Source organism: Lepidochelys kempii, chromosome 3 (genome assembly GCF_965140285.1).
Source record: "Lepidochelys kempii isolate rLepKem1 chromosome 3, rLepKem1.hap1, whole genome shotgun sequence".
Lineage (NCBI taxonomy): Eukaryota > Metazoa > Chordata > Testudines > Cheloniidae > Lepidochelys > Lepidochelys kempii.
This window is the reverse complement of record NC_136382.1, coordinates 91,322,992-91,350,650: the sequence shown is the minus strand read 5'-3', so window position 1 is coordinate 91,350,650 and position 27,659 is coordinate 91,322,992. Positions and strand designations below refer to the sequence as shown.

General features: G+C 40.7%; 1 protein-coding gene and 1 long non-coding RNA gene across 2 annotated transcripts; one reads left to right on the top strand and one right to left on the bottom strand.

Moving 5' to 3' along the window:
* The first annotated feature begins 90 nt into the window (after nucleotides 1–90).
* Nucleotides 91–27,659, top strand: LOC140908968 (uncharacterized). The gene is made up of 3 exons (XR_012158032.2): nucleotides 91–162; nucleotides 24,210–24,567; nucleotides 26,592–27,659. It is a non-coding gene; the product is annotated as an uncharacterized LOC140908968 (long non-coding RNA).
* LOC140908203 (nephrocan) lies at nucleotides 5,272–21,102 on the bottom strand. Its single transcript, XM_073335158.2, has 3 exons — nucleotides 20,914–21,102; nucleotides 15,415–16,316; nucleotides 5,272–6,871 (listed from the first exon to the last, which is right to left on the bottom strand). Exons 1-3 carry the CDS (start codon nucleotides 21,100–21,102, stop codon nucleotides 6,424–6,426), a joined length of 1,539 nt encoding a protein of 512 aa, XP_073191259.1. The 3' UTR covers nucleotides 5,272–6,423.

Genomic DNA, 27,659 nt, shown 5'->3' with positions numbered 1-27,659 from the left:
ACGGTCCGGGTGGGGTTGTTGCCCGCCGCGACCCGGTGCAGGAGACAGAGACCTGGGCACAGCGGCCCCTCGCGGGGTCCTGGGCAGCAAGCGGTAGCGCGGCCCGGTTTCGAGGAGCGGCGCTGCGTTTCGTGCCGGGGTCGCTGGGACCTGCGGGGCCAGGTACTTGAACTTTACGCAGAGCCTGCGCCAGGCTCGGCCCGCTGCGGAATAGCCGCCCCGAGCATCGCCTGTAGCGGGTCCAGCACCTCTCTGCAAAGCGCCAGACCCTTCTTCAAATCCCCCTCTCCCAGCTCCAGGCAAAGGCGGGGAGCTGAACCTGGGGCTCTCAGGCGAGTGCTCTGACCACTCGGTTAAAAGGCTGGATGCAGCATTTTTCTCCCCACGCTCTTTTGATGGGTATGGCAATGGTAGCTGCTTAATTCATTGTCATAAGAAACCGCTTAGGTGTCTCATTTTGACAGGTTTCAGAGTCGCAGCCGTGTTAGTCTGTATCCGCAAAAAGAAAAGGAGGACTTGTGGCACCTTAGAGACTAACCAATTTAGTCTCTAAGGTGCCCCAAGTCCTCCTTTTCTTTTTAGGTGTCTCAGCTGCTTGATGCCAGAAGTGGGGCTCCCAGTTGTGGGTCACTATCAGCCTTGAATCAGGCACCTAACTCAGTGAGAGGAGCAAAGCTTGAGGGACGCTCTTTCGTGGCTCCCAGTCTAGTATGTTCTCTCGTTCCAAGTGATTTTTAGGTGCCTAAAAGTTAGGTGTTGCAGTGCTGAGCATTGCAATGCATAAGCCCCTTTGTGGATCCAGGCTGAAAGATTTTGTTTCTTTGATGAAAATGTGGTCGCATCGTGTGTCAGTTTTTTGGAGAAACCATGTTACCCTCCCAACCCCCCAATTTATTGAAAGTAAGATTTGTAAAGTCAGCCTCTTCCACCCCTCTCTGCTGCTTCTGTTTTTTCTTCGTTTCATTCTTAAATAACATGCAGTGCCCTGTACCTCACTGGTTACATCAGGGATGGGTAAACTTTTTGGCCTGAGGGCCACATCTGGGTTGCAAAACTGTATGGAGGACCAGATAGGGAAGGCTGTGCCTCCCCAAACAGCCTGGCACCCACCCCCTATCCGCTCCCTCCCACTTCCCGCCCCCAACTGCCCCCCCTCAGAATCATGGACCCATCCAACCCCCCTGCTCGTTGTCCCCTGATCACCCCCTCCCGGGAGTCCCACCCCTAACCACCCCCTAGGACTCCACCCACTAGCTAACCTCCCCTGGTCCCTGTCTTCTGACTGCCCCGACCCCTGTCCACAACCCTGCCCCCTAACAGGCCCCCCAGGACTCCCACGTCTATCCAACCCCCCCCCATCCCCTGACTGCCCTGACCCCTATCCACACCCCTGCCCCCTGGGATCACACCTCCTATCCAACCACCCCTGTTCCCCATCCTCTGACCGCCCCCCCCCGAACCTCCACCCTGTCCAACCGCCCCCTGCTCCCTGATTGCCCCACGGGGCTCCCTGCCCCTTATCCAACCCCCTCCCACTGACCCCTTACCATGCCTCTCAGAGCATACCGCTCACAGTTCTGTTGCACAGCTGGAGCCTGCCCCACCACCGTGCTGCCCGGCAGGAGCCGCGGGCCAGAGCGCTGGCGGCATCGTGAGCTGAGGCTGCAGGGGAGGGGCCAGGTGCTAGCCTCCCCTGCCAGGAGCTCAAGGGCCAGGCAGGATGGTTCCGCGGGCCGGATGTGGCCCGCGGGCCATAGTTTGCCGCCTCTGGGTTACTTGCTATCTTCAACAATTCCATCAGGTTCTTAGCTAGTGTGGGCTAGAAGTAAGGACACTGGAGTGGTCCATAAGAGACCTGGGTTGTGTTCTTGCTGACCAGAGCCAGGGTAACCTCAGACAAGTCACATCCTCTTGTTGTGCCTCAGTTTCCCCATCTGTAAAATGGGGATAATGATAGTGACCTCCTTTGAAAAGCACTTTGAGAGCACAATGTAAAAACAAGGTATTACTATTTAAATATTTCAGTAGATGTGCCAACACATGTGCTTATGCAATTATCCCAACCCTCACTGAGGGTTAAAAAAAAATCACTTTTTAAAGAAAATGCATCAAAAGGGCTCCTTTTTAAAAATAGTAAAAACTTGTGGCTGCTGATTTATGTCCATCGTGCATGTTTTCCTCCTTCGAATCTTGTCCCAGGAAGCCTGTGTAGACTGAGGATTGACAGTAAAAGTGTCTCAACTCAGACAGTGGGGAAGAAGTGTATTAAAAAAACGAGTCATGGAAAAAATGATAAGCTGGGAAGAGCTTTTAAAATTATTTTAAAAAAAGTAATTTTATTACCTCTCCAGAGTGTGGTATTTTTAAATTGTAGGAAATTGAACATAGTAAAACAACTGGCCAACAAAACATTAATTAATATTCATATGTATTTCATCTTTAAAATGTGTTGCAATATTAGTAATTAATCTTATAACATCCTTGTAAATAGGTCAGTATCTCCATTTTACAGATGAGAAACTGAGGCAGAGTAACTTCCCCAAAACCATTGAGTCAGTGTTAGAGGTGGGATTATTAGAACTCAGAAGCTTCTCATTCTCAGGCTTGTGTTCGGTGAGGCCCTGATGCACAAAGGTACTTAGGTTCCTAACCCTAGATTTAGGCACCACTGCAATCCACAAAACTCCCACTTGACTACTGCCTAATCCTGTATGTGTCTAAACTTACTCTGTGTCTATATTTTCAGGGTAAAAGTTCCCTTGGTGCCTAAATTCCTGCCTCTAGGCATGTGCACTACTGCCTCACTCAGGGCACCACCTGGATGCTTCTCTCCCAAGTAATCATGTAAGAACAATCCACAAACCAAAGGAAGATAGGTGGAGGAGCATCTATCTTGCATGTGGGGCTTGATCCAGCAGGCATGCTCAGAAACTGTGTACCAGATCAGATCTGATTCAAAATTTGGTTGGTGGGGCTAGCAGCACCCACCTTATAACTTTAAGGCCAGATTCAATTTCCATCTCTTCCTGAGGGGTAGAAAAGATTTGAATAGCAGTCTCCTGAGAGGGCTTCAGTGGAACAGTTTCAACAGGAGACTATGGCTGACAGATTCCCCCTTCAAAATACGTGATAGCTCAGTTGTTAAGAATACTTGCCTGAAATGTGGGAGACTCCTATTCAAATCCTTTTTCCTCATCATGCAGACAGGAGTAAAACTGAACTTGGGTCTCCCACAGCCTAGCTTAGTGTGCTAACCACTTGGCTAACATTTATATGGTGGGCTGCTCCTCTTCCTCCTGTAGCTTTTTGAGTGAGGCAGGCATGTAACTCATTCTCACAAGAAACAACTTAGGCATCTAAGCCCCCAAGAGAGGGGTTCCTGATGGTGGATCGCTAACACAGATAAGCTCCTATGAGAGGGGGCAGGGGGCTTAGCTATCCCCCTGTTGTTGCCCTCTCCTATTGACTAGCTTAGGCAGGAAGTTGCCCTTTTGTGGATCACATTCTAAGGCACCTATCTCTCTCCCTTCATTGTATAGGGAGCTTAGGCACCTAACTCAAGCTTTATGGGTCACATTATTGTTCTTATAATTTTCTAGGCACTGAAAAGTCCGTTTGTGGATCCAGGCCAGATTCTGTACCTTTTTTTGTTGCACTCAGCAACAGCTAAGTGAAGAGTATCTCCCACCCAGAATCAGAGATCAGCCTAATTTTTCTGATCCAAAGGCAAAAGGTGCAACTGAATTCAGTACTCTGGCACTATACCCCAGTTTGTATGAATAATGACAGGTTTCAGAGTAACAGCCGTGTTAGTCTGTATTCGCAAAAAGAAAAGGAGTACTTGTGGCACCTTAGAGACTAACCAATTTATTTGAGCATGAGCTTTCGTGAGCTACAGCTCACTTCATTGGATGCATGCCATGGATGAAGTGAGCTGTAGCTCACGAAAGCTCATGCTCAAATAAATTGGTTAGTCTCTAAGGTGCCACAAGTACTCCTTTTCTTTTTGTATGAATAATGTTTGTCAAATGAAATCCCTGTCTACTAGATTCCTACAACCTGTGCTTGTAAAAATCTGTAGACTGCCTGTAATATATCTTCTGTCTCTCAAAAGAGAGAGCAAGCTCCATCAAGTTAGTTCTTTGCTGTCAGACTGATACCTTCTGATAGTAAGACAGGCTGGGTGCCCTGAGGTAACACTAGACGGGCACTTAAAATAAATTGTTAAAAGAATCTATCATTATAAACTATGGTTGAGAATTAGTGTAACATAAAAATAATTTTATTATGCAGAAAAAGTACTTTTGGACCTTTTTTTAATTAACACACAATCCAATATAAGCAGATAAAAGTCACCTAGTAACCACTAAGTTTGTTTGCATAAACATATTGCTGCCATAAACATCTCACTCTACCAAAAATATTTATTTCTCTGATATCTTGTTAAAAAAAAAGTTGAAAAACCCCAAATTCCTCATGTCACCATATTTAATCATGTGACCCATATAGCTCTAATTACAAATGCTATTGATACTTGCATAGGTGACATAACCAAATAACTGAGCTCTGACACCTGAAAAAACAGACTTTATGAATGTGAGTGATTATTCAGTAACTGAATGGCACCAGAAAACAGTGGATAATTGAGACTGTTTGCTTTGGAAAGTAATTTGCTGCTATCACTTCTCAGTTATCAGTTGAGATTTATGAACTGGCAGGAAAGCCCTCAGCTTGTTGTTTGTAATTCACTGGTTTTTAGTGTTTGTGTATTTCTGTTCTGTTTGGTTTTCAAGTACTTTGGGAACTATTCAATAAGGTCTGCACTCATGTATATGTCAGAGCTTGTGTTTATATCATAAAACCCTTTTGTCTCAAATATTCTGGGACGCTCCCACCCATGAAAGGCCTTTCACCTTAATATAACTGAAGTAGCAAAATAGATTTCTTCTTGAGGCAGGAAAAACAGCCATATTAATTCTGATATTTGTATTTTCTGTTCCCCCCCCAAATAACAGACATTTAAATAGTACACACCGTGTGAGAGAATATAACTTTTTCACCTAGGTGTTGAATTTAGCTATTAGAGGCCAAATAGATGTGTAAACTGGTCAAATTTACATATCATAGGACCTAAAGAAAATGTAACAAGGTGTAAGATAAAATGGGTAGAGGGCATCTCATCTTAGAATCTTATCAAAGTGTAACTTACATCACTTCTGAATTTAGCCTTATGTTATTTAACCCAGCACTTTCAATCTTCCTTATTTAAAAAAAAAAAGCCAATCTTTCTTTAAGAAATTTACACATTAATAACCCTGTGTTATCTTCTGTTAAATATTTTGATATTTCAGCTCTCTCCTATTACTAAGTTTAAATAATTTGTTGTCTCGTTTTCTTATTTTCCATTAGCATACTGGATCTCTTACACTGGGTGACAGGATGTTTTTGTTTGCACCTTTTATTGCTGTACCTCTACAGACAGGAATAATACATAACCCCAAATACTTACATACAGCAACTTGACCTGCATTGTGGTCAAATAGTTGTTTGTCTATCGCACACCAAAGTCTCCCAATAATTTTGTCTGTCAAACTTAGCCTAATTTCTGGTGGTGACTGTTCCTGTTCCCTAAGAAAGGGGTAAGCAGTGATCCTTTAAAGGGACACAGTTGAGTCACATTTGGTCCCAAACTTTTGGTTCATGGATACTGGCTCTAAGTTTGGTTTGTAAATAAATGTTACTGAACAATAAACAAGCTCCACTCACCTGTTCTCTTTGTTGTATTTGTTATAAAAATAGACAAGTGGATTACACCTGGAGATATGCCTCAACTAGTTCATCTTTAGATGAAGTGGTTTAAGTCAATTAAAGGGGACAAATAATTATTGAAAATTTAATTTCTCAAAGGCAATACTATGTGAACAGTACTGAACAACCACCTATATCAGTCTGAGAACACATAGAAAACCTTCCAACTTCAGGCCCCTTTTTCTGCAAATTACAACACTGCCATCTTAAATGGGTTGGGGAGTCTCAGATTCCCAGCTGTTGCATCTCGTGAGGTAGGTGTGGATTTTATTTACAGGATTTCCATGGAACTATTTGCGTGCTTGACTGAGCCCTATGCAGAGCTCGCAGACTCAGTTAATTGCCACCATTTTGTCTGAATGTGCCAAACTTTTCTAGCTGCTAGCACTGGTACTCTTATTTTCTACACACATGTAATGTTAAACACAAAGCAGTTTTTTAAAAAAAAGGCATCTTACAATTTTCAAAACACCTTACATCCCCACCTGCCCCAAATTACTAAGTCTTGTAGTATAAAATAAAAGATGAAATGTCAGTGGTAGCCTAGCAGGCTCTTTGTCTGCAAAGATCATTGAATTAAGAAAGATAGCTCTAAGGCTCATCATAGTTACATGATTAATCTATTTCATAATCATAATAATCATCATCCATGTTTACACCTTCACTGGAGAGATCATCAGTCTTCATTTTTTTTCTGACCTCTTTGCCTCGTTCAGCTGAGGAGAGGTGGTCTTCACACCGCTGCAGAATCTTTTTGGAAGACATCCAGCTTTCTCCTTGGCTTTCTGCTGGTGCTGCACACTGTCCTCCTCTGACATCTGTCCCTTTGGCCATCAGCGCTCTTCTGGTTCTCAAAAGGTCGCATGTGCAATTCCAAGGGTTTCCATCCAAATACAGGTACCTGAGACGAGGCAAATTTTCCAGGACTTTGCGATCCAAGGCAGATATCTTGTTGTTACGTAAATTTAAAACCTGGAGCTGTTTCAAGTCCTTTAGCTCTTGTTCTCCAACATCCTGTATGTCATTTCCTTTTAGATCCAACCTGGCTAGAGTATCTGGAAGTCTGAAAGAAGCAAAACAAGGTGAATATATTTATCTTACTGATTCTGCTGGTGTGATTATGCAGGGAGGGAAGCTGAAGATTAGTCAAAACACATAGATGATAGGCCATCAGCCTTTGTTATCCACCATTTAAAAATTAAGTAAATAATATGACCCACTGCGGAAGAGGTGTGGCCCTGGAACATTCTTATGCATAATTTTGGGCTTTTTGTCTGAACTTTTACTTTGGGGTGATTTGTTAATTTAAGCTGTGGAGCCACCATCTCTTTGTCTTTGAATTGTTTTCCCCAAAGTATTACAGTTCTAATGTATACTGAATGCATTTAATTAAAATAAACAGCTATTTTAGTCCTATTTGGAAAAAAGTATTTTATTCCAACTGGGCTTTCAATAAACTTAGAAGCAGATTCATGGTGTCCCATGTCATACACATGCATACGGCCAATTTATAGTAGTGCCAAACATAAAAAATCTAGAGAAGCCTAAGGACATGCTCCCCTAGCTCTTCTTTGGATGATTTTGGTTGAAAATGTGTGCAATATGTTGCATAGATTAGAAAATTGGGGTGGAGGGAAAAGGGTTTAGCATCAGCTTCAGAAATTGAGCACACCACGTAGGAAGAACCTGAAAAGAAATTGCCCATGTATATGACAATATATTTTATTTAAAAAAAAATAGAAATGCCCCTTACCTGTTTTGTTAAAAAACACTTGAGTAACTGAACGAAATCTGATGGAGACAAGTTAGGTGAGGTAATATCTTTTATTGGACCAATTTCTCTTGGTGGAGGTACATACTTTCGAGCTACACAGAGCTCTTTTCAGGTCTGGGGAAGAACACTTTGCTTGCTTCCCCAAACCTGAAGAAGAGCTCTGTGCAGCTCACAAGTTTGTATCTTCCACCAACAGAAGTTGGTCCAATAAACAATATTGCCTCATCTACCTTGTCTCTCTCATATCCTGTGACTAACATGGCTACAACAACACTGCAAACAACTATGTATGAAATATGATTTACTTTTCACCATATATGTTGCTTATTTACTTTTGTACTCAGTCACCTTGGACATGAAACTAGACTGGTCAGTTTCATTTCTTTTTTTATACATATATGATATGACTAAAGCGCTTATCATAGAATCATAGAATATCAGGGTTGGAACGGACCCCAGAAGGTCATCTAGTCCAACCCCCTGCTCAAAGCAGGACCAATTCCCAGTTAAATCATCCCAGCCAGGGCTTTGTCAAGCCTGACCTTAAAAACCTCTAAGGAAGGAGATTCTACCACCTCCCTAGGTAACGCATTCCAGTGTTTCACCACCCTCTTAGTGAAAAAGTTTTTCCTAATATCCAATCTAAACCTCCCCCACTGCAACTTGAGACCATTACTCCTCGTTCTGTCATCTGCTGCCATTGAGAACAGTCTAGAGCCATCCTCTTTGGAACCCCCTTTCAGGTAGTTGAAAGCAGCTATCAAATCCCCCCTCATTCTTCTCTTCTGCAGGTTAAACAAGCCCAGCTCCCTCAGCTTCTCCTCATAACTCATGTGTTCCAGTCCCCTAATCATTTTTGTTGCCCTTCGCTGGACTCTCTCCAATTTATCCACATCCTTCTTGAAGTGTGGGGCCCAAAACTGGACACAGTACTCCAGATGAGGCCTCACCAATGTCAAATAGAGGGGAACGATCACATCCCTCGATCTGCTCGCTATGCCCCTACTTATACATCCCAAAATGCCATTGGCCTTCTTGGCAACAAGGGCACACTGCTGACTCATATCCAGCTTCTCATCCACTGTCACCCCTAGGTCCTTTTCTGCAGAACTGCTGCCTAGCCATTCGGTCCCTAGTCTGTAGCTGTGCATTGGGTTTTTCCGTCCTAAGTGCAGGACCCTGCACTTATCCTTATTGAACCTCATCAGATTTCTTTTGGCCCAATCCTCCAATTTGTCTAGGTCCTTCTGTATCCTATCCCTCCCCTCCAGTGTATCTACCACTCCTCCCAGTTTAGTATCATCCGCAAATTTGCTGAGAGTGCAATCCACACCATCCTCCAGATCATTTATGAAGATATTGAACAAAACCGGCCCCAGGACCGACCCTTGGGGTACTCCACTTGATACCGGCTGCCAACTAGACATGGAGCCATTGATCACTACCCATTGAGCCCGACAATCTAGCCAGCTTTCTACCCACCTTGTAGTGCATTCATCCAGCCCATACTTCCTTAACTTGCTGACAAGAATACTGTGGGAGACCATGTCAAAAGCTTTGCTAAAGTCAAGAAACAATACATCCACTGCTTTCCCTTCATCCACAGAACCAGTAATCTCATCATAAAAGGCGATTAGATTAGTCAGGCATGACCTTCCCTTGGTGAATCCATGCTGGCTGTTCCTGATCACTTTCCTCTCATGCAAGTGCTTCAGGATTGATTCTTTGAGGACCTGCTCCATGATTTTTCCAGGGACTGAAGTGAGGCTGACTGGCCTGTAGTTCCCAGGATCCTCCTTCTTCCCTTTTTTAAAGATTGGCACTACATTAGCCTTTTTCCAGTCATCCGGGACTTCCCCGGTTCGCCACGAGTTTTCAAAGATAATGGCCAATGGCTCTGCAATCACAGCCGCCAATTCCTTCAGCACTCTCGGATGCAACTCGTCCGGCCCCATGGACTTGTGCACGTCCAGCTTTTCTAAATAGTCCCTAACCACCTCTATCTCCACAGAGGGCTGGCCATCTCTTCCCCATACTGTGCTGCCCAGTGCAGTAGTCTGGGAGCTGACCTTGTTAGTGAAAACAGAGGCAAAAAAAGCATTGAGTACATTAGCTTTTTCCACATCCTCTGTCACTAGGTTGCCTCCCTCATTCAGTAAGGGGCCCACACATTCCTTGGCTTTCTTCTTGTTGCCAACATACCTGAAGAAACCCTTCTTGTTACTCTTGACATCTCTGGCTAGCTGCAGCTCCAGGTGCGATTTGGCCCTCCTGATAACATTCCTACATGCCCGAGCAATATTTTTATACTCTTCCCTGGTCATATGTCCAACCTTCCACTTCTTGTAAGCTTCTTTTTTATGTTTAAGATCCGCTAGGATTTCACCATTAAGCCAAGCTGGTCGCCTGCCATATTTACTATTCTTTCGACTCATTGGGATGGTTTGTCCCTGTAACCTCAACAGGGATTCCTTGAAATACAGCCAGCTCTCCTGGACTCCTTTCCCCTTCAAGTTAGTCCCCCAGGGGATCCTGGCCATCCGTTCCCTGAGGGAGTTGAAGTCTGCTTTCCTGAAGTCCAGGGTCCGTATCCTGCTGCTTACCTTTCTTCCCTGCGTCAGGATCCTGAACTCAACCAACTCATGGTCACTGCCTCCCAGATTCCCATCCACTTTTGCTTCCCCCACTAATTCTACCCGATTTGTGAGCTTATATTTAAGAAGCTATACTATTCATTTTTTATCTTCTATTTTTATCCCACTCTGTTGGTGAAAACTTTTTAATAAGCAAGTTAATTTGGCATAGAAATTTTTTTAATTAAATCAATCCTAAATTAATCCAAAAGAAAATATACTATTCTGGTGCCCAACCTGCTGAGGTGAAGAGTGGCAATATGAGATTTAAAGGAAGTCTGTTACATATCATTTCTTTGGGAATTATAAAGAATTTTAACCGGAATTATTTATAACTGAGCAGCAACTCTCCACTAACACCAAATGTTGATGTGATAGTATATTGTACTGCAGTGATCTATCATTGAAAATAACTGAGGAGGTACCACTGGGATATTCAGATGTAGAAGTATTTATCTGTGAGAGGCTAAATATTATACCATGGGCCAAAGCTTGCTGTCATACTGATGCAAATCTCCCTTTGACATCTGTGAGAATTTTGCATGAATAAGGCTGTAAAATGTGGTCTTATGGTGCTAAAGGACCCAGATGAGAGAATAATGGATTATTCCATATGCTTTGTACTGGTAAGATTCCAATCTTACCTTTTGCTTGTGTTACCAGGATCAAAATATTTGGAAAAAAAGCATGATTTATGCTGGTAGTTGGTATGCATGTTGCTTTGACATACAATAAAGATAATGTGGAATGAAATCCAGGTCCCACTGAAACAGTTTTGCCATTGAGAATTTTGCCATTGACTTCAATGGGACTAGGATTTCACTCAAGGTCCCTACCCCAAAGAGATTACAGTGTAGGGTACTGATCCAGCAAAGATTTAAACACATGCTTAATTTAAGTCACATTGAAGTCAGGTTGAGTTTTTGTGGCCATATTGTTTGGTCTTAAGTAGTGTTTATTTTAAAAGAGTAACTGTGTTCAAGTATCTAGCTGATCCTACTGCTATCAGGAGATCCACACAGCATCAAAGGCTGACTGTGACAGCTATGCTGCAGCTGGAAGTGATATCTGGCTAGTTCTAGCATTCCCACCCCTTCCTGCAAGAGCTGATGGGGGGTGGGAGATGGGGGGGGGGTCTCATCCAGGGCTGTAGCACCAGCAGCAAGAGCCTTGGAGGTAGTTGTATATGTTATGGTACAACTGCTGCTTAGGGCAGTTTTATTCTTACTAACTTTTCCCCCCCGTCCATCTGCAGGGAGTCTAGGGAGAGTTGGGAGTGTTCCCTTCTGCCTCATGTAGTCAAAGTCATGTTTCCTCCTCACCCATCACACAGAGCAATGAACTGGTAGTATCCCTCCCCACTCTTGAGACTTGGTCAGGCAGGCGACAGAAACCCAGAGGCTTGCTCAATGAAAGTAACATTGCTGCTTTCAGGTGACCCATTTCAGAAAAGCATTTGTGCTTGGATCCACAAAGGGATGTAGGCATTGGAACACCTGGATTTTAGGTGGCTAGAAAATCACTGGAACAACATAGCAGTCCACAAAGCCTGAGTGAGGCACCTAGGCTCCCTATACAATGCATGGGGAGACATAGGCCCCTAAGAATGGGATCCACCTAAGCTAGCTAATGGGAGATGCTGATGAGAGGGGTGTCTGAAGCCCCACCTCTCTCACAGAGATAGGCACCTGGGTCTCTTCCTGCAGCCCAGACTTTATCTCTGCTTGCTATTGAGATCTGGGCACGCATCTCCTGGAGTCGGGTGGCTTAGATAAGAATGAGTTAGGTATCTGCCTCACTCCACACAACATAGCTATGGGGAAGTAAGAGAGACACAGTACCTCCCTTATGATCTTTAGCCCAGTAGTTAGGATACTCGTCTGGGATGTGGGAGACCCTGCTTGATAAGAAGGAATTTGAAAAGGATCTGCTACCTCTCGGGTAAATGCTCTAACCACTAGACTATGGAGTGAGTCTCACTCTCTGACCCAATTAATATTTAATTAAAATTGAACAGCGTCAATATGAGAGATGGAGGGAGACCCATATAAGACTATCCATCCCATGGTCAAGGGGTTAGGACACGTACCTGAGAGTTGATTGATCTGTGTTCAGATCCTTTCTCCTCAGGCAGCTGTGGGCCATGAGCTAGGGCGCTCTCACATTCCAGGTAAGTATCCTACTCACTGGGCTAAAGGCAGCTGTTTGTTTTCCCTTTCCTCTATTAGGCTATTTTGTGTGGAGTTAGCCCTTTGAGCACACCTACTTGATCAGCTCTGCATGTGAATTAAGTAGAGAATTGCCTATCTTCTGCTGGTTCCTGGATCTCAGTGTGACTTAGTTTTCAGAGTAGCAGCCGTGTTAGTCTGTATTCGCAAAAAGAAAAGGAGTACTTATGGCACCTTAGAGACTAACAAATTTATTTGCACATAAGCTTTTGTGAGCTACAGCTCACTTCATCGGATGCATTCAGTGGAAAAAAAAATGCATCTGATGAAGTGAGCTATAGCTCACGAAAGCTTATGCTCAGATAAATTTGTTAGTCTCTAGGATGCCAAAAGTACTCCTTTTCTTTTAGCATGACTTAAGTGGAATATTGGCCCATAGATGCTTAGATTGAGGCAGCTGAACATGTGCCCAGTGGTAGAAACATAGGCCCTACCAAACTTTTACTATAAAATCTTTGATGCCAAGTGAGTTCGGGTGCCTATGGAGTTATCTGCTTAAGTGCCACCTATCTTATTATGGATTGCAGTAGCACCTAAAAATGGGAGTTATGCACCTAAGAACCTCTGTGCAGCTGGGCCTTAAGCAATTGCTTAAATCTCATTCAGCACATTCTATAGTATTGAACTGGGGCTATGGCCAGCTCTCTGCATAGTCAGACTTCCAGGATGGCAGCTGCTGTCATCCTATCACTGTAGTACCATCACAGTCTTATTTTCGTTTTTTGTACATACGCTCAGGTACCAAGTGATGGGTGCACAAAATGAAACAATTAAAATATAATTCTGCTCATCCTCCACTCCTGTGTTTTTAAAGTGCTCCCTTAGAATTTATGCTCACTGCAGAGTTAAAAATAAAAATTCCCAATATATCTTTAAAAAGTTATACTGTTAAAAGATTATAGAGTGCTCTTTCCTCTCCCTAAATTGTCTCTACTATATGTTGTAAAAATTAGATGGATTAGACAATATTGAATGCAATTACATAACTAGAAAGCAATAAACATTCCTATGAAGCTAGACTGAAATCAAACAAATTAACATGCCACTAAATCACTAATTATAAAATTCCTACCAAATACCTTCCAGAAATCTGATGCTAAAGGAGCTCTGCTGCAAGCGAAGTTTCATTACATTGTTTACTTTGCCCTGTCCATAAAATATAAAATGAAATGTAGTAGTTTAGTGGTGTTAAAGAAACTGATATTACACAGTTACATTGGTATGGTTTATAACATTGTATTATACTGGTATTTAGAACATAGGAATTGCCATACTGGATCAGATCACGGTCCATCTAGGCCAATATCCTGTCTCTGACAATGGCTGGTACCAGATGCTTCAGAACAATGTGCAAAAACCCCAAAGTGGGACATTATGGAATATACTGCCCAGAAGGCAGTTCCTTCCTAATTCCTTCAATTAGAGGTTGGCTTATGCTTTGAAGCATGGGGGTTTATAAACCTTTGATGGTAATGGTCTCTTTCATTATTAACTGCTAGGTGACTCAAGATAATGACTGGACATTAAAGGCTCCCAAGCAATCTAGCTAGAACCAATAGTATGAGTCAGACAGTTCTCTTAAAATTTTAAATAAATGAAATGCTAGTGTTTTTTCATGCACATAACAACTACAGATGGCAATAGGAATTTTATGCAGACATCAGGGAAAGTAAGTTTCCATATCCTTCACTGTATCTTTTACTGTCCCTTTAACCACATTGATGTGTACTAGCAGGACTGAATTTTGCTGTAAATAAAAATAAAATCTTTGTGAAGGTACTCTGGTGCAAAAAGGGCCAGATCTACAAGGGGATTTATGTGCCTCAATCTGAGGTTTAGGCACCTAAGTCCCATTTTTTAGCACCACTGTGATCCACAAAATCAGCTGCCACTTAACACTGTAGGCACCTAACTTGGTGCCTATGTTTTCGGAATCAGAGTTCCTTAATTGCCTAAGTTTCTGCCCCTGGGCACATGCACTGCTGACTCAGGCAGGCTCTGGGACACCTAAACCGCAGCGCAATCTGCAAACCATAGGAAGATGGGCAGAGAAATCCCACTCAGGTGGGTATGTTCTGAGCATGCCTCATTCTACACAAAAAGACCAGGGTGGAGAAGGAAGCCTCCCTCGTAACCTTTAGCCTAGTGGTTACTCACTTAAAATGTGGGAGACCCCTTGTTCAAGGACCCTCCTCTGCTTGAAAAAGAGAAGGGATTTGAACAGGTGTATCCTACCACTCCGGTAAATGCCCTAACAACTAGACTATAGAGTCATTCTGATACTGTCATAATAAAAAGTGGACTGGCTTCAACACGAAAGATTGCGAGAGACCCACAGCAGACTGTCCCATAGTCCAGCGGCTAGAGCACTCACCTGAGAGGTGACAAATTCTTGTTCAAATTCCTTCTCCTCATCAGGCAGAGAGGGGAATTCAACCAGGATCTCCCACATCCAGGGTGAATACCCTGACTGCTGAACTAAAGGTTATGAGGGTCCACAGATCCCTGCCTAAATACCTACATAGGACCCAAGTAACTATTAACTTCAATTGATTGTTTGCTGCAGATCTTTTAGTTGTTAGGGAGAAGGGTTTCCTTCCCACACACACACATCTGTGGAGCAGGCAGGGGGAGAGTTTAAGTGAACATATGGATGTCCCAAAATCAATGAGAAATGCCATGGACTTCAGGGCAATTAAGGAGAGTCCTGGAGGGGGTGACTGATGAGAGAGATCACCCACTGGGTCAGCCTTAACTCCAACAAAGAAGCCCTAGTATCTTAGCAGGGGCATGATAGAGCAGCCTCGCATACTGATGGAGACCAAAAACTGAAAAATGAATGGTGGGGAGGCAGTAGAGCTGCTGCTCACCCAGCTTCCACATTTGCAGTCCCATTTCTGCCAAGTTAGGCAGCATGCAGAGAGAGAGAGATGATGACCTTCATTTACCAGCTGTCTTCAGATTCACTTACCTTAATGGAATAGAAATAAGCAGGTTTTGTTCCAATGCTAGGTTAGATAGCTGTGCACACGCATGAAGCGCTCCAGCCTCGAACGTGCTGACAGTGTTATTGTCGAGAAACAAATGCTTGAGGTCTCGTAGATCCTGAAAGCCCTGGGCTGTCACTCTCTGAATGAAGTTATTGCTACAGTCAAGTTTCTGTAGTCTGGCTGATAGTCTGAGTGGCATGGTTTGGAGGTGATTCCTGGACAGCTCTAGGGTGGTTAAGTTAGGAAGAAGCTGGGCACCATCAACTGATGAGAGCTGATTTTCAGAGAGGAAAAGCTCAGATAGGTTTTCCAGGTGTTTCATGTCTCGAAATCTTATCATTTTGAGTTGGTTTCTCTCTAGTTTTAATGAAAGCAGGGACTTAGGCAGGTTAAGAGGGACCTTGGTCAGAAGGTTGCCAGTTAATCTGAGAAATTGTAAATGTTGGAGTGGTGCAAAGAAGCTGCCTGAGAAAGAATGTAGTTTGTTATTCTCCATACTCAGATACTTCAGTTTGGGAAGCTTAAGTGGCCCTGACACAGATTCCATATTATTACCATCCAAAGTCAGACTCTGTAAACTGCAAAGGGAGGAAAGTGTGCTGAAAGAGACTGCCAAAATCAAGTTGTTTTGAATGTCAAGCACCCTTAATTCCTTTAAACCTTCAAAGTCTGACTCATGCAGAACACTAATTGAATTGTCACCAAGTTTTAATACTTCAAGGCTGGATGGGAGGGAAGTGGGTATGCGCCTTAGTTTATTCTTCCAGAGTTCCAGGATCTTCAAGGTGCTCAGAGCTTTGAAGGTGTTATCTTCTACTGATTCTGTTCCACTGCAAGACAGGATAAGCTCTTCCAGGCAAGATATTCTGTTGAAGTCAGAGATCTTAAAGAAAAAAGAAAAAAACAAAACAAATTAATGTGATAATATATTATCCAGTTTATGGAACCTCCTTACTAGCTTTTACTTTTCTATATGATCTGACTATTGCTAATGTTTATTCCTACAATATGATTAATGATGAACTGCAGAGAAAACAACAGACAATAAATACAGATAATATTGTAGCCATGTACATTTCAACTGCTGTTTGTCTGCGGTTCTGGAATGGTACTTTATTATTTAGATCCAGTTTGTGGCTGGCTCTGTGCAGATGCACATGTCTGGGGCAATGGGAGATAAATAGCATTCCTTGCACTCCTGGATAGGGTAGCCCAGTGCATGTTCATGACTAGCATCAGTATAGGCACAAGTCACTGTAATGGATGGTTTTAAGGTAACCCCTGTCCCTCTCCCCCATTTGCTGGCCAGCAGAGCTGCCTGGTGCAGATAGAAGTGCATACTCCATCCTTTCCTAGAGCAGTGATGCTGTCCAGAAGCCGGAGGAGGAGATAAGTCTCATCACACACCTCCCTACCATGAGCTTTGGCTCTGAACCACAATCTAGCCCTCAGTGTTTCAATTTTATAAAACTTACATTTTGAGATGGACCAAAGCAAAACCCCAGATCCAAGCTCTCTGAACTTGAGGGCAGTTTAGATTTGAAAATGAATGTTCCAGCTCGTGCTTATCTCTACTTCCACTGAATTTTCATAAGTCGGAAATAAACAGATGTTTATCAGTGGTAAATGAAGCTTAGATGCAGCTGTGAATTTCATAAGTAGGATAATGCTGATTATTTTATTATTTTTTCTTCTTTAGTGGAGATCTCTCATTTACAATGCTCTTTTTGTATGCTGAATTAACGAGACTTAAATTACTGTGGCAGTTCCCCTTAACATGGAGATATGAGAAGCAATTGAAAAAAATAATCCAGGAATTCTCAGAGAACACTGATTTCCTTAAGCAATGGTGCTGAGTAGCTTTAAAAGCTTGAGTAACACTACAATGCAACGTAAGGTGTTCGATTTTTAAGAATGAATTTAGTGGGATTAACCAAAAAACCCTTCAGACTAAGAACTACATCCTGCCCTAGTGTACAAGGGGGAAGTATGAGGATAGTTGTCTTTCTCCTCGCTCCACCCATGCACACAGCAGAGATCTCACTATAGTACTCAAGAGCACTAGAGAGAGGTGTCTGGCTAATTCTACACATGCACATCATTTTTCCAAATGACTCACTAGCTAGAGGCACACTTTGCTCCTACTCAGAGGAACAGCAAAACATGCTCCACAGCACATCCATCTGACCCTTCCCTGTCAAATCCTGCCTTGGCCAATAGAATTGTTTGCAGAGGATGTACTGGGTAGCATCTGTGCTCTCTCTTCCTTGAGCCTGCCAGGACAGGATACAGCCATACAGCTTCATTGTGAATCTTAAAGTAAAGCAGTTATCAGAAAAATGGCTGTAACCATGCACTGTTTTACTCAATATATCTGATCCCTGTGTGTCCTTGAGTCAGATCAGTTTACTTTACCTCCAAAACCCAAGTTTTACTTCTATTAACAACACCGAGTGACACTTTATACAGCTATGGAAGGTTGAGCCAGATTTTATATTGCCTCTGCATTCTCATCAAAATTGTCAACTAGCTTTTAACTGCTTAGGATTGATCTTCCAACTGTGTCTCTTGCAAAGTCATTCCTTGACTTTACAAATTTCATATGGAGTCATTGAAAAAGTATAAATACGGAACCTTTCCCATCAACCCCATTTTAATTTAGTGAGTATGTTACCACCACAAAATAGCCTGTTCCCTTAATCAAAAGAAGTACCATTGAAATAAATGGCATTACTTAGATGAGCAAGGACTACTTGTGTGTCATAAGGGTTTATGGAGGCCCTTCATACTGAGATCAAACTAAATCTGAACTTTCATAAATTTGACATATCTGGTCTGTTTGTCTGGTCCAAGTGAACTTTTTCCTGCTTTTGCTAAGTTGATTACTTTAAATCTCTAAGAAGCTTAATTTTCATCTTATTAAGTGAGAGAGTTAAGTAAATAAGTATTTTTTTATTTCTTTTCAATGCACAGACCTTCATTCTCTGATGAAAGATATTATGGTTCTTAATATAGATTATTATAATTTTCTTTTGCATCCATTTAGTATGCTTTGGTAGTATCATTCTCTGTAGTTCTATTCCTGACACTTACACATGTATCCTTTTTTGCAGTCACCAAACAAATGAAAGTCAATAAGCCAAGACATATTTGAAATAATATCAGTTTCCCCTGGTACATGGTGCTTCTTATTGTTTAGCTAGGCAGACTTTAATTTGAAGTGACACTGTCAACAAGTTTGAGGTCAAAAATTTAGATCTTGTGAAAACAAGGATTTACAAAGCTTTATATGAATAAAAACATTTTCATTATTACTTTTATGTCAGTGGAAACAAATTCTTCTTAAACAATTCTGGGCAGTATGGGCCAAGAACAACATCATGCTAGTAGATGCAAACAATATATTAATCTAATTAGAAATGGTCATAATTAAAATGAAAGCAACCAGTCTAGAGTCACTGTTCAAGCTGAGCAAAATGCAGAAGGTGGAACAAACAGCATAAACGATTAAATGTACATTCAATTTTTAAAAAAGTCTTTGTTTCAATAAAGTGAGAAAGATAAGGAATAAAAAAAGTTAGCTTTCTTTTAAAGCTGCCATAGAAAAAAAGCACGTTTATTTTAAATATGGGAATTCAGACCCATATCCTGTAAACACTTACATATGCGCCAAATGGGATTACGCACATATGTAACTTTACATATGTAAATTTAAGCACATGGGCATAAGTGCTTAGAGAATCAGGGCCTAAGTTTTAGTTTAAACAAAGTTTGTCACATGGAAAGAAAAGTGAAATATATACTGTATGTAGTAGCTCAGAGTAATCCTAATTAAAGAGCCTGGATAATTACAGCCTGATAGAATAAAGATATTTATACCATATTTATTGCAAACCTAATAGTAAATGTAAGGCATTCTGATTGTTCAGCTCAGGAAATTTATAAAAGGACAAAGGGCCTTATCAGATGGTTTCAGGTATAGTTTGCTGGCATTTATTTCATTACACTGCAACATAGTTGAGTGTCTTACATATTCACCGCAAACATTTAAATGTCTCATAAAAAATACCTGTGTTCTTGAAAGGCATAGTCCAAGTCTGCTTTGCTACTATTAACTGAATACTAGTCGACAGAAATGGGCAATTAAACTGATAAAGAGCCATCAATTTTTCTTACTTGTCTTGAAATGTAAATACTATTTTTCTTTCACATGTATTTTGTTATATTTCTTAATAAAGAGCAAACAGACATGTTTGCAGAAGGAATTAATTAACTGGGCTATATCGCTACAAAAGTATACAGGTAAGCTTTGACTCTTCTAGATATTGGATCTATGACAAAGGAATTTGGTGGATTAATAATGGCTGGGAAACAGCAAAAGTGAACTGTATGATATGGCTAAACTGCAATATTACTCTCAAAATAGAGTTTATTCAACAGTCTGAGCAACAGGAATCCCAGACATTGCTCCAAAGAAATTATTAGCCCAGTTTACTGAATCCTGAGAATAAAAGCAAAATATGAACCTCAATAAAAATGTATCTTTTAAACAGACAATTTCTTAGGAAGTTAGTCATACACAATTGGCACATACAGCATGTATAATGCAGATGGTTTTATTTCCCTATTTTCTATCCATGTAAGTTGGATTTATTATAGCAATATTTTTGCAGTGGGACTAAAGAGAAGCTACTCCAGAATGTGCCACAATAAAGCATCATGTGGTACTGACTTTTGTACAGAACTACAGGAAATCAGTAATGCCTAGTGAACCTCAGAATGAGCTGAGTCATACTCTTTTAACCTCTTACTGCTTATGACCACCACAATAATTAATAGGTAGCAACTTCATTTATAAATTGCTCTTGTTTAGTAAGATCATTCAGGGCCCAATTTTGCTTTTATTGACATCAAATGCAAAAGTCATGATTGACTTCAGAAGTGCAGGATCAGGCCCTGAGTCGTCAAACCCTCACTATGCCGTTTTTAATAGTAGATGTACTATTCACAGGAAAGTGCTGCCGTTATATTCATCACAGAAATTTCTCTTATTTTGTTAAGCCTCTTGACTTAGCTAAAGAAGGAATTAATTGCATTTAAGAGAATGCCATTCCTACTAAGTGAAGATATAAGGTAGCTCTTGAAGTCAATGGGAGTTTGACTGTTTAAAAACTGATTAAGATTTGGCTCTCTTTTATTGATTATAAAACGTATATATGTAAGATCAACATCATTAATCACATAAATTAGCCAAGCAATACAAATGGGGTCAGATACCATGGTTATGGAAACAACAACATAATAATTAGTAGTAGTAGTAGTAAAGAACAGGAAAAACAAATACAGACCTGGCACAATTGTACCTAACCATTAGCAGCTGGAATAAACCTCTCACTTTGAAGTCACCACCATGTAGAAGCATAATGGATCGTCTGATTTAAATTGAAAATGGAAGTTATTTAAACTGGGATTTATCCTACCTGGAGGTGTTTGATTTTGCTGTGGCTGATGTAAAGCCGCCTGGTGGTAGCAGGAATCTCTCTAGGTACCTGTAGGACCCTGTAGCATTGCACTGACTGTGTAGAGTCACAATTGCATCTTCTGGGGCAGGTGGTACTTATACCATTGTAAAGAGGAAACAAAATGAGTAAAACATAAGACAAATGCATCTTCCAAAACAGGAACTCTGAAACCATCCCTGTTAACAGCAACACAGTGTGAATTTAGGTACCAGAAGTCCTTTTATACCATGAAATCTGATAAAAGGATATTATGACTGTGTGCTTTGTCTATGGGAGAAGGCAGCAAAAACAATACCTTAATTTGCCTGGGTTAAAGTGTTAGCAAGCATTACAAAGAGTGAGAGGCTTAAACAATGATAAGGGACCTTTATATTTGTAGGCCTGTGAAATTAGTGTTATTTATTGCCTGATGTCTAATCTGCAAACATCCATATTATCTGCAGTTTCCTAGTTTTGTTAAATGTGACACCATAGAATTAGTGGAAAAAAGATAAAGAGCTGTTTTATAGTGGGCTATAAAACCTCTGTATCTTCTGTGACCCTGTATTTAAAACATTAAAAAAAAAACACTCCACCCAAAACAGATACTGAAGCCTTTTTTTCCTTCCTTCACATTACTTACATGAAAACAAGTAGCCTTTTTTTTAAAAAAAAAAACACACCAAATTAACTTCTGAACTTTTTGATGCAGTTCAGTGATGCTGGATGGTACAAGTTCTTTTAAAGTTTGATGAAAATAATATTTTTAATTACATTTTGGTTTGCATTAACTATAATGTGGAGAAAGTTGCCTCATTCTTTTGTGAAACATTTTAAAGCTTTTACCACATTTCCAGTGGTATAGGACCAAGAAAGTGTTCATAATTTAAGGCCCAGTTGTCTCATCGCAAGTGGATAGGAGCTAAAGAGGAAGACTCTGAGCTTCCTCGTATGGAGTTTTCTCACCAGTTGTTCCGTGCTCCCTGCAGAACAAGCTGTGAGGACAATTCAATAACTTTTGGCTCTGGGATCCATAAGGAGTTATGTTTTGAGTAGTATTGCATTCTTGCTTTGAGCTCTGTAGGCTGGTGCAAGTGAGGGGGAACAATCTGTAAGTCTTTCCCCCTGTTCTGAGAGCCAAGATCCATCCTTGGCCCATTCTCCCTCCACACAAAGGAGGGGAAAATCCGTCTGGGATTCCCCTCTGTTTGTGGATCTTGAGTGGGCATGATCAGGTCAGTGGCGTATTCCTTAATTTACCTACTGTAAATTCTTCTTGTCGACAGCAGAAACCTCATCCTCATCTGTAACAGGGTCTTTGTTTTTTCTCTTGCCTCAGCATTACCCACAAAAGTCTTTATAAACTATAAAATGATAATGTTTGCGAGTGGTAATCCATTAACAGCCACAGAGACAAGTCTACAGAAAAAGTAGCACTCACGCAGTGACAATGCAAATTTCCTCACCCTGCTCCAGCAAGCATGGCTCAACTCTGTTTTTGGAGGGACTGTGGGCCCAATCCTGCTCTCACTGAATTCAGTAGCAAAATTTCCTTTTACTTCAATGGAAGTAAGGTCTAGAAGTGAGAAAGTCAGTCTCAGTAGACAATTCAGTCCTTGGCTTCTCTCCTGAAGCTGCCAAACTGCTGTGTCAACTAAAAGTGTGTGAAGGGTTTAAAAATTTTGTGAAGAATTTCATTAATTTTTTATCCATTTTATTTCACCTGTTTTCAGCACTTCACAATATGGAGGCACACTTCACTCCAGACACACTGTCATATTATATTCCACATACTGACTGAGAAATTCCATTCAACTTTCTTATGCCCTTTTGCCTGGGGTCAGCAGGTCACTGAGAACTCACTCACTGACTAGGAAATTGCCCTATATATTTATGTGTGCCACATACATTACAGTGCCAATGGCATGTTGGGAGACAGTTGATTATTTTATATATAAAAAAACATTGCAAATATAAGTATATTTTTAAACCCTTACAGTTTGACTAAATCACAGTGGGTTTTCACCAGGTCCCCACAAGGCATGTGTCTTACCTAAGAACTATCTTCCTGCCAATTTTTCATGTTTGTACCACAAAGCAACGAGGCACTAGAACTTTATAAAAATGTCTACAAACAATTCTTATCATGAGAAAAGTGTATATATATTTACCCTTCACTTTGAAAAACAACTAGCCCATTTTTGTTCAAAATTACTGTTTTTTAAAAAGCATCCTCAGAAAGAGACCAGGCAGGACAATTTCAGCCCCAAAGTGAAAGTTTTTGGAAATTATACACAAATGAAACAGACCTGTTAGCCTGGAAACATTCAACCTTAATTAAGATGAAAGAAAAAGACGGCAATTATTGCCTTTTATGCCCTGAGATATCTATGTTACTTTAGCTCCTTAGCACAGGTGTGTTCCACAATGTTAAGAGTTCACTACTTATTCAGTTTCTCTTTTAATTTTGGGGAGAAGGCAGAGGATGTGATAATTCTTTCAAAATGTTAACAGTGCAATTAACGCTGAAGAGTCTCACCAAGGTGTTGGTGTGTATATGTCTGTATACTGTAGTGTTCTGGATCGTTTCAGCTTGTGCTTAGTCTGTTAGTCCTTCGGAGAAGGTAAACTGTTTATTTTTATCATACAGTGAGGACAGTGCACACCTACACCAATATAAAAGTAAGAATACTAATTAAGGTTTATAGAACATTATCCAATCTCTAGCAACAATGTCATTGTCCTATGAACCACTGAAATGTATAGTCGCATCCTGTTTATTTCCATGTTCAGAGCTTTCAGCAGTGATGGTAGAAATGCTATGTGTAGATTAGATCAAGGGAAAAATAAGGTAGCTGATTATATTCTCCTGTGGACATGTATGTATAAGTCCACACAGAGGGAATAAAAGGACATCCTTCGATGTATGTAAGTTATCCAGGAATCCTCTTGAAGATCAGGCAGGGAGATTAAACAATTCTTGATAAAACTAAAGGGCTGCAAACTTAAACCAATAGAAGGAAATATTTCTTTCTGCCATACATAGCCTGTGAAATTCACTGCCACCTGGAAGCTTTTAAAACAGATGCCATATCTGGAGTTTTTAAAAGCTATTGATATTTTGACCATTAACAATTTCTGATGCTAAGTAAGCTAAATGATAGCTAAAAGGTATTAAATCTCATGCTTCAAGGATAATCTGATCATCTGAAGGGCTTGGGGTGAACTACCTTTCCCTATTCACATGTATACTGATAGGCCTAATTTTTTTCCAGACAGAAAATGACATCAGATTGATTTGGCCGCTTATAACTGGGAATGTCCATTTGATGGAGCTGGTGTTACACTGAACACATACTGGCCTTCCATAATTGCTACTGGAGACCTGAGGATCTTCCTACTTTACATCATCTCCACTTGAGGTGCTGAGTTGAAGCCAAGCACACTACCTTTAGGGCATTCCCAGCATCTACTAAACCCAGGGTCGGGAGATGAAAAAAGCCTATTTCTAAAACAGCCTTGTAAAACAGGCATAAACATAAGCCAGTTTATGCAGAAAGTTTTGCCTGACTTTTGCAATAGTGATTGATCAAACGAACAGCATCTTATTTGTCCATTGAAAGCTCTCCTTGGGTGAGTAGAATTTGCAAAGAAGTTTTAAGGCAATCATTCTAGCATATTTTGGTGCAGATTCTTATTCCTTACTTTTCCTAAAAAGGTCAAAGAACCCTGGTAAAATAGTAAAACCTCTCTTTATAATGACATGTACTTCAAGCATTTTTAGCAGGTGATACCCTTTCACTTCTGGTGAGTTAGTTCAAATATTGACATAGGTCACCATTGACAAGGATGTTTATGATCTGATATGAGTATTTGTCAACCTCAAAATATCATCCCAGTCTGGCACATATAATTTAACAATGAATGGTTTCTGCTCAGGGATGCAGTGTTACTGGTGCTAATCAGAACTAAAGTAACTCCAATTAAGCTAGAGTTACACCACTGTAAAAACAGTGTGAAATATGAATAAGGTTCAAAGTTCTTGGCCTCTCACTTTCTTGTGCAGCAAATGTAATTCCTGCTACCCCAAATTAATAAAGGGAAACTTTAATGGTATATCATTAATTAATTTGATATTTATTGCAATGATTTAATCAAAAATAATTATTTTAGGTATTAATGTGAACTCTGCTTTCAGTAACTGGACTATTATTTAGATGTGCTACCTATCAAAGATGATCCAATGAAAGATCATTGTCATATCTGTTTTTCTCATGGAAGTCCAACATGTCTCCGCAAAAGCAAATACCTTTCTTTCTAAAAAACCTGTCACTTGATGTTTATCTCTCATCAGAATCAGGGATAGGAGTCAGGGGACTGTACTTATAAGCCAAGCAGGAAGATGTGAGTTAAGCTAGAGGGTAAATAAACAGCTCAGAAATTTCTAATGTGTAAGTAACTCCACTGGCTCAGTAAATTGTGCAATTTTGTGATATCACATTAAGAAAGTAAATCAGTAGGGGCCATTTAATGCCAACAATTTTTATGCAGAACTCGAGATTGCTTTCAGTGGGGAGTAAAACTGAAAGCATGATATTCCCCACACTGATGTTTCTGTTAAGAAGAATGACAGCACCCGTAAACTGTCATTATGTTCAGTCACAGGAAAATAGTACACAGTATGTGATTTAAATCAAAAACTAAAATTTTCAAATCAAAACCTGCTGACCACAGAAATCCAGTTCTGGCTCTTCATGTTAAATATTAAAAATAACTGTGTTTATAAAATATAATTGGGATGTGAAGGTTCATAGCCCTGTGCCAAATCAGGCATATCAGGGAGTTGAATGTGGCTTTCCATATCACTCTCCCTCCATCTGTTTTGGTTTGTTTATTTTTGTTTTTTATTTAAAAAAATTCAAAAGGTCTTGGTTTAATTCCTCATCTGACTGGAAAAAAATGTCAAAACCTCAAAATTTTTCATGAAACAGAATTCTTGTTCTCCAGCTAGCTCAGGGCTGAGGCATATTGGCATGTTGGCCTGGGGAGGTTGTGCAGCCACTGGCCAAGCTGTACCTGTTCTGTATTTAAAGAGAAGCCTTCTTTCTCCTAGGCTGTAAAAGCCAATGCCTTTTCCCACTACTAAATTATTTTAGAAGTTCAAATCAAAATGAGAGTCAAAGGTGGAAAAAGTAGTAAGTGAATGAAAGTAAAGGTATCTGTGTAAAGAAGTCTAGAAATGTACTGTAGGAAACATTTTTGAGAGAAAAAAGGTGGTCCTATCCTATGACTATGAAATTATGGAATTATCTCTGTGTAAAAAGAGACGCAAAAGTATTAAACATTTCTTCATAGAAGAAATAAGTGTATTGTTACATCCAAGGAACTATCCAAGGTTAGCAAGTCAATAAAAGGGACTCAAATAAAGAATTCTCATTGAGTCCATAGATTGACAAGCATTTAAAATGTGAAAATCCACTAAGTCTCACTTTTAGGCAACAGAAGTTTTTAATAGCTACACCTTAAAATATATGGCCTCATAAATGTTTGTGTGGATGGAGGCATTTTCCCCCATAAAGTGCTTCACAGAAGCACATTTTCGTCACTTAGCCTAATTACATTTTTATGGTATGAGATTCTTGTTTTATCTTCTCAAGGTTTCTCCCATGTTGATAATGCCAGCACCCAATCTTCGCTTCCCCTTGAAGCTGGAATCAAGAGTCTGTACTCCTGCAACTGTACAACTACACACAATTAGAGTAAATGAACTGTTTCAGTAAGTTAGCAGTAACCACACAGAAGGTGGCCTTGACATAGGCATATGCTACAGAGGCATCTACAGCTGGGCACTCAGCAATTACAAAAGTTTCCAGAGGAGCTGACCTCCATGTGAAAACACCATGGTCCTGATTCTATGCTGCCCTGCACCTTGGGTAGACATTTAAAGCTGAGAAAAGTGTGTGTAAACCTCTAAAAGCCTGCTATGGGCTATCTGAGCTAAGCTTTATGCAAGAATAGGGGAAGTAGGGAGGAGGAGAGAAAGTGGTTTTACATCACCTATGTACCCCTATATTATGGGGCTGTCCAGGAACCTGCTTGACCTCTGCAATACATTAAAGTAGCCACAGGGCTGCTCTAATTTATGTTTGTTTTCCCACAGACTCTTTAGTCTAGCAGAGAAAGGTGTAACACAATCCTTTTTAAGTCCTTTAAAATTGATGTGCTGAATCAGATTTCTTTGACATTTGGTGTGCCTTAGAAAGGTGCAGGGTAAGGTTAGTGACCTAATTTTTTGGATCAAATGAGCTAGGGGTTGTGGAGATATAAACTCTGAAAAAACTGTCATCTTTCAAAAAGTTTCCAGGTAATTTTTGTTTGTTTGTTTGCACAGAACTAGAGATAAAACTATTGATGTGATGTGGGTCAAAATGGTTTCAATTTGTCAAGCATTACTCAAGGGAGTGCATATAGTCCATTAAATCTTTGGGGGTCCCAAACGGAGAAGGTTTTTTAAGAACATTTTCATGTCTTTCCTTGTGTAGATGTGCAGTCTGGATTACAATGCATGTGCAACAATAAAGAAAAAAAACCATGAGAGGATTTCCAGGCAGCCTCTTTATGCTTACACGGGTAGTTTGAGAGACTGTTCAAATGCCATTGCCTTTGGCAACACCCCACTACTGATGTTTCTTTGTACACCAGTGCAATAAAGATATAATAACTCA

Bases quoted from the DNA above. Each gene is read 5' to 3' on its own strand.
- LOC140908203 (XM_073335158.2), bottom strand. From the start codon at position 21,102: ATGCATTTGTCTTATGTTTTACTCATTTTGTTTCCTCTTTACAATGGT. The intron at 16,317-20,913 runs GTAGGATAAATC...TTTTTCTTTAAG, and splicing joins GCAAAATCAAACACCTCCAG to ATCTCTGACTTCAACAGAAT. The intron at 6,872-15,414 runs GTAAGTGAATCT...TGCTTCTTTCAG, and splicing joins CTTATTTCTATTCCATTAAG to ACTTCCAGATACTCTAGCCA.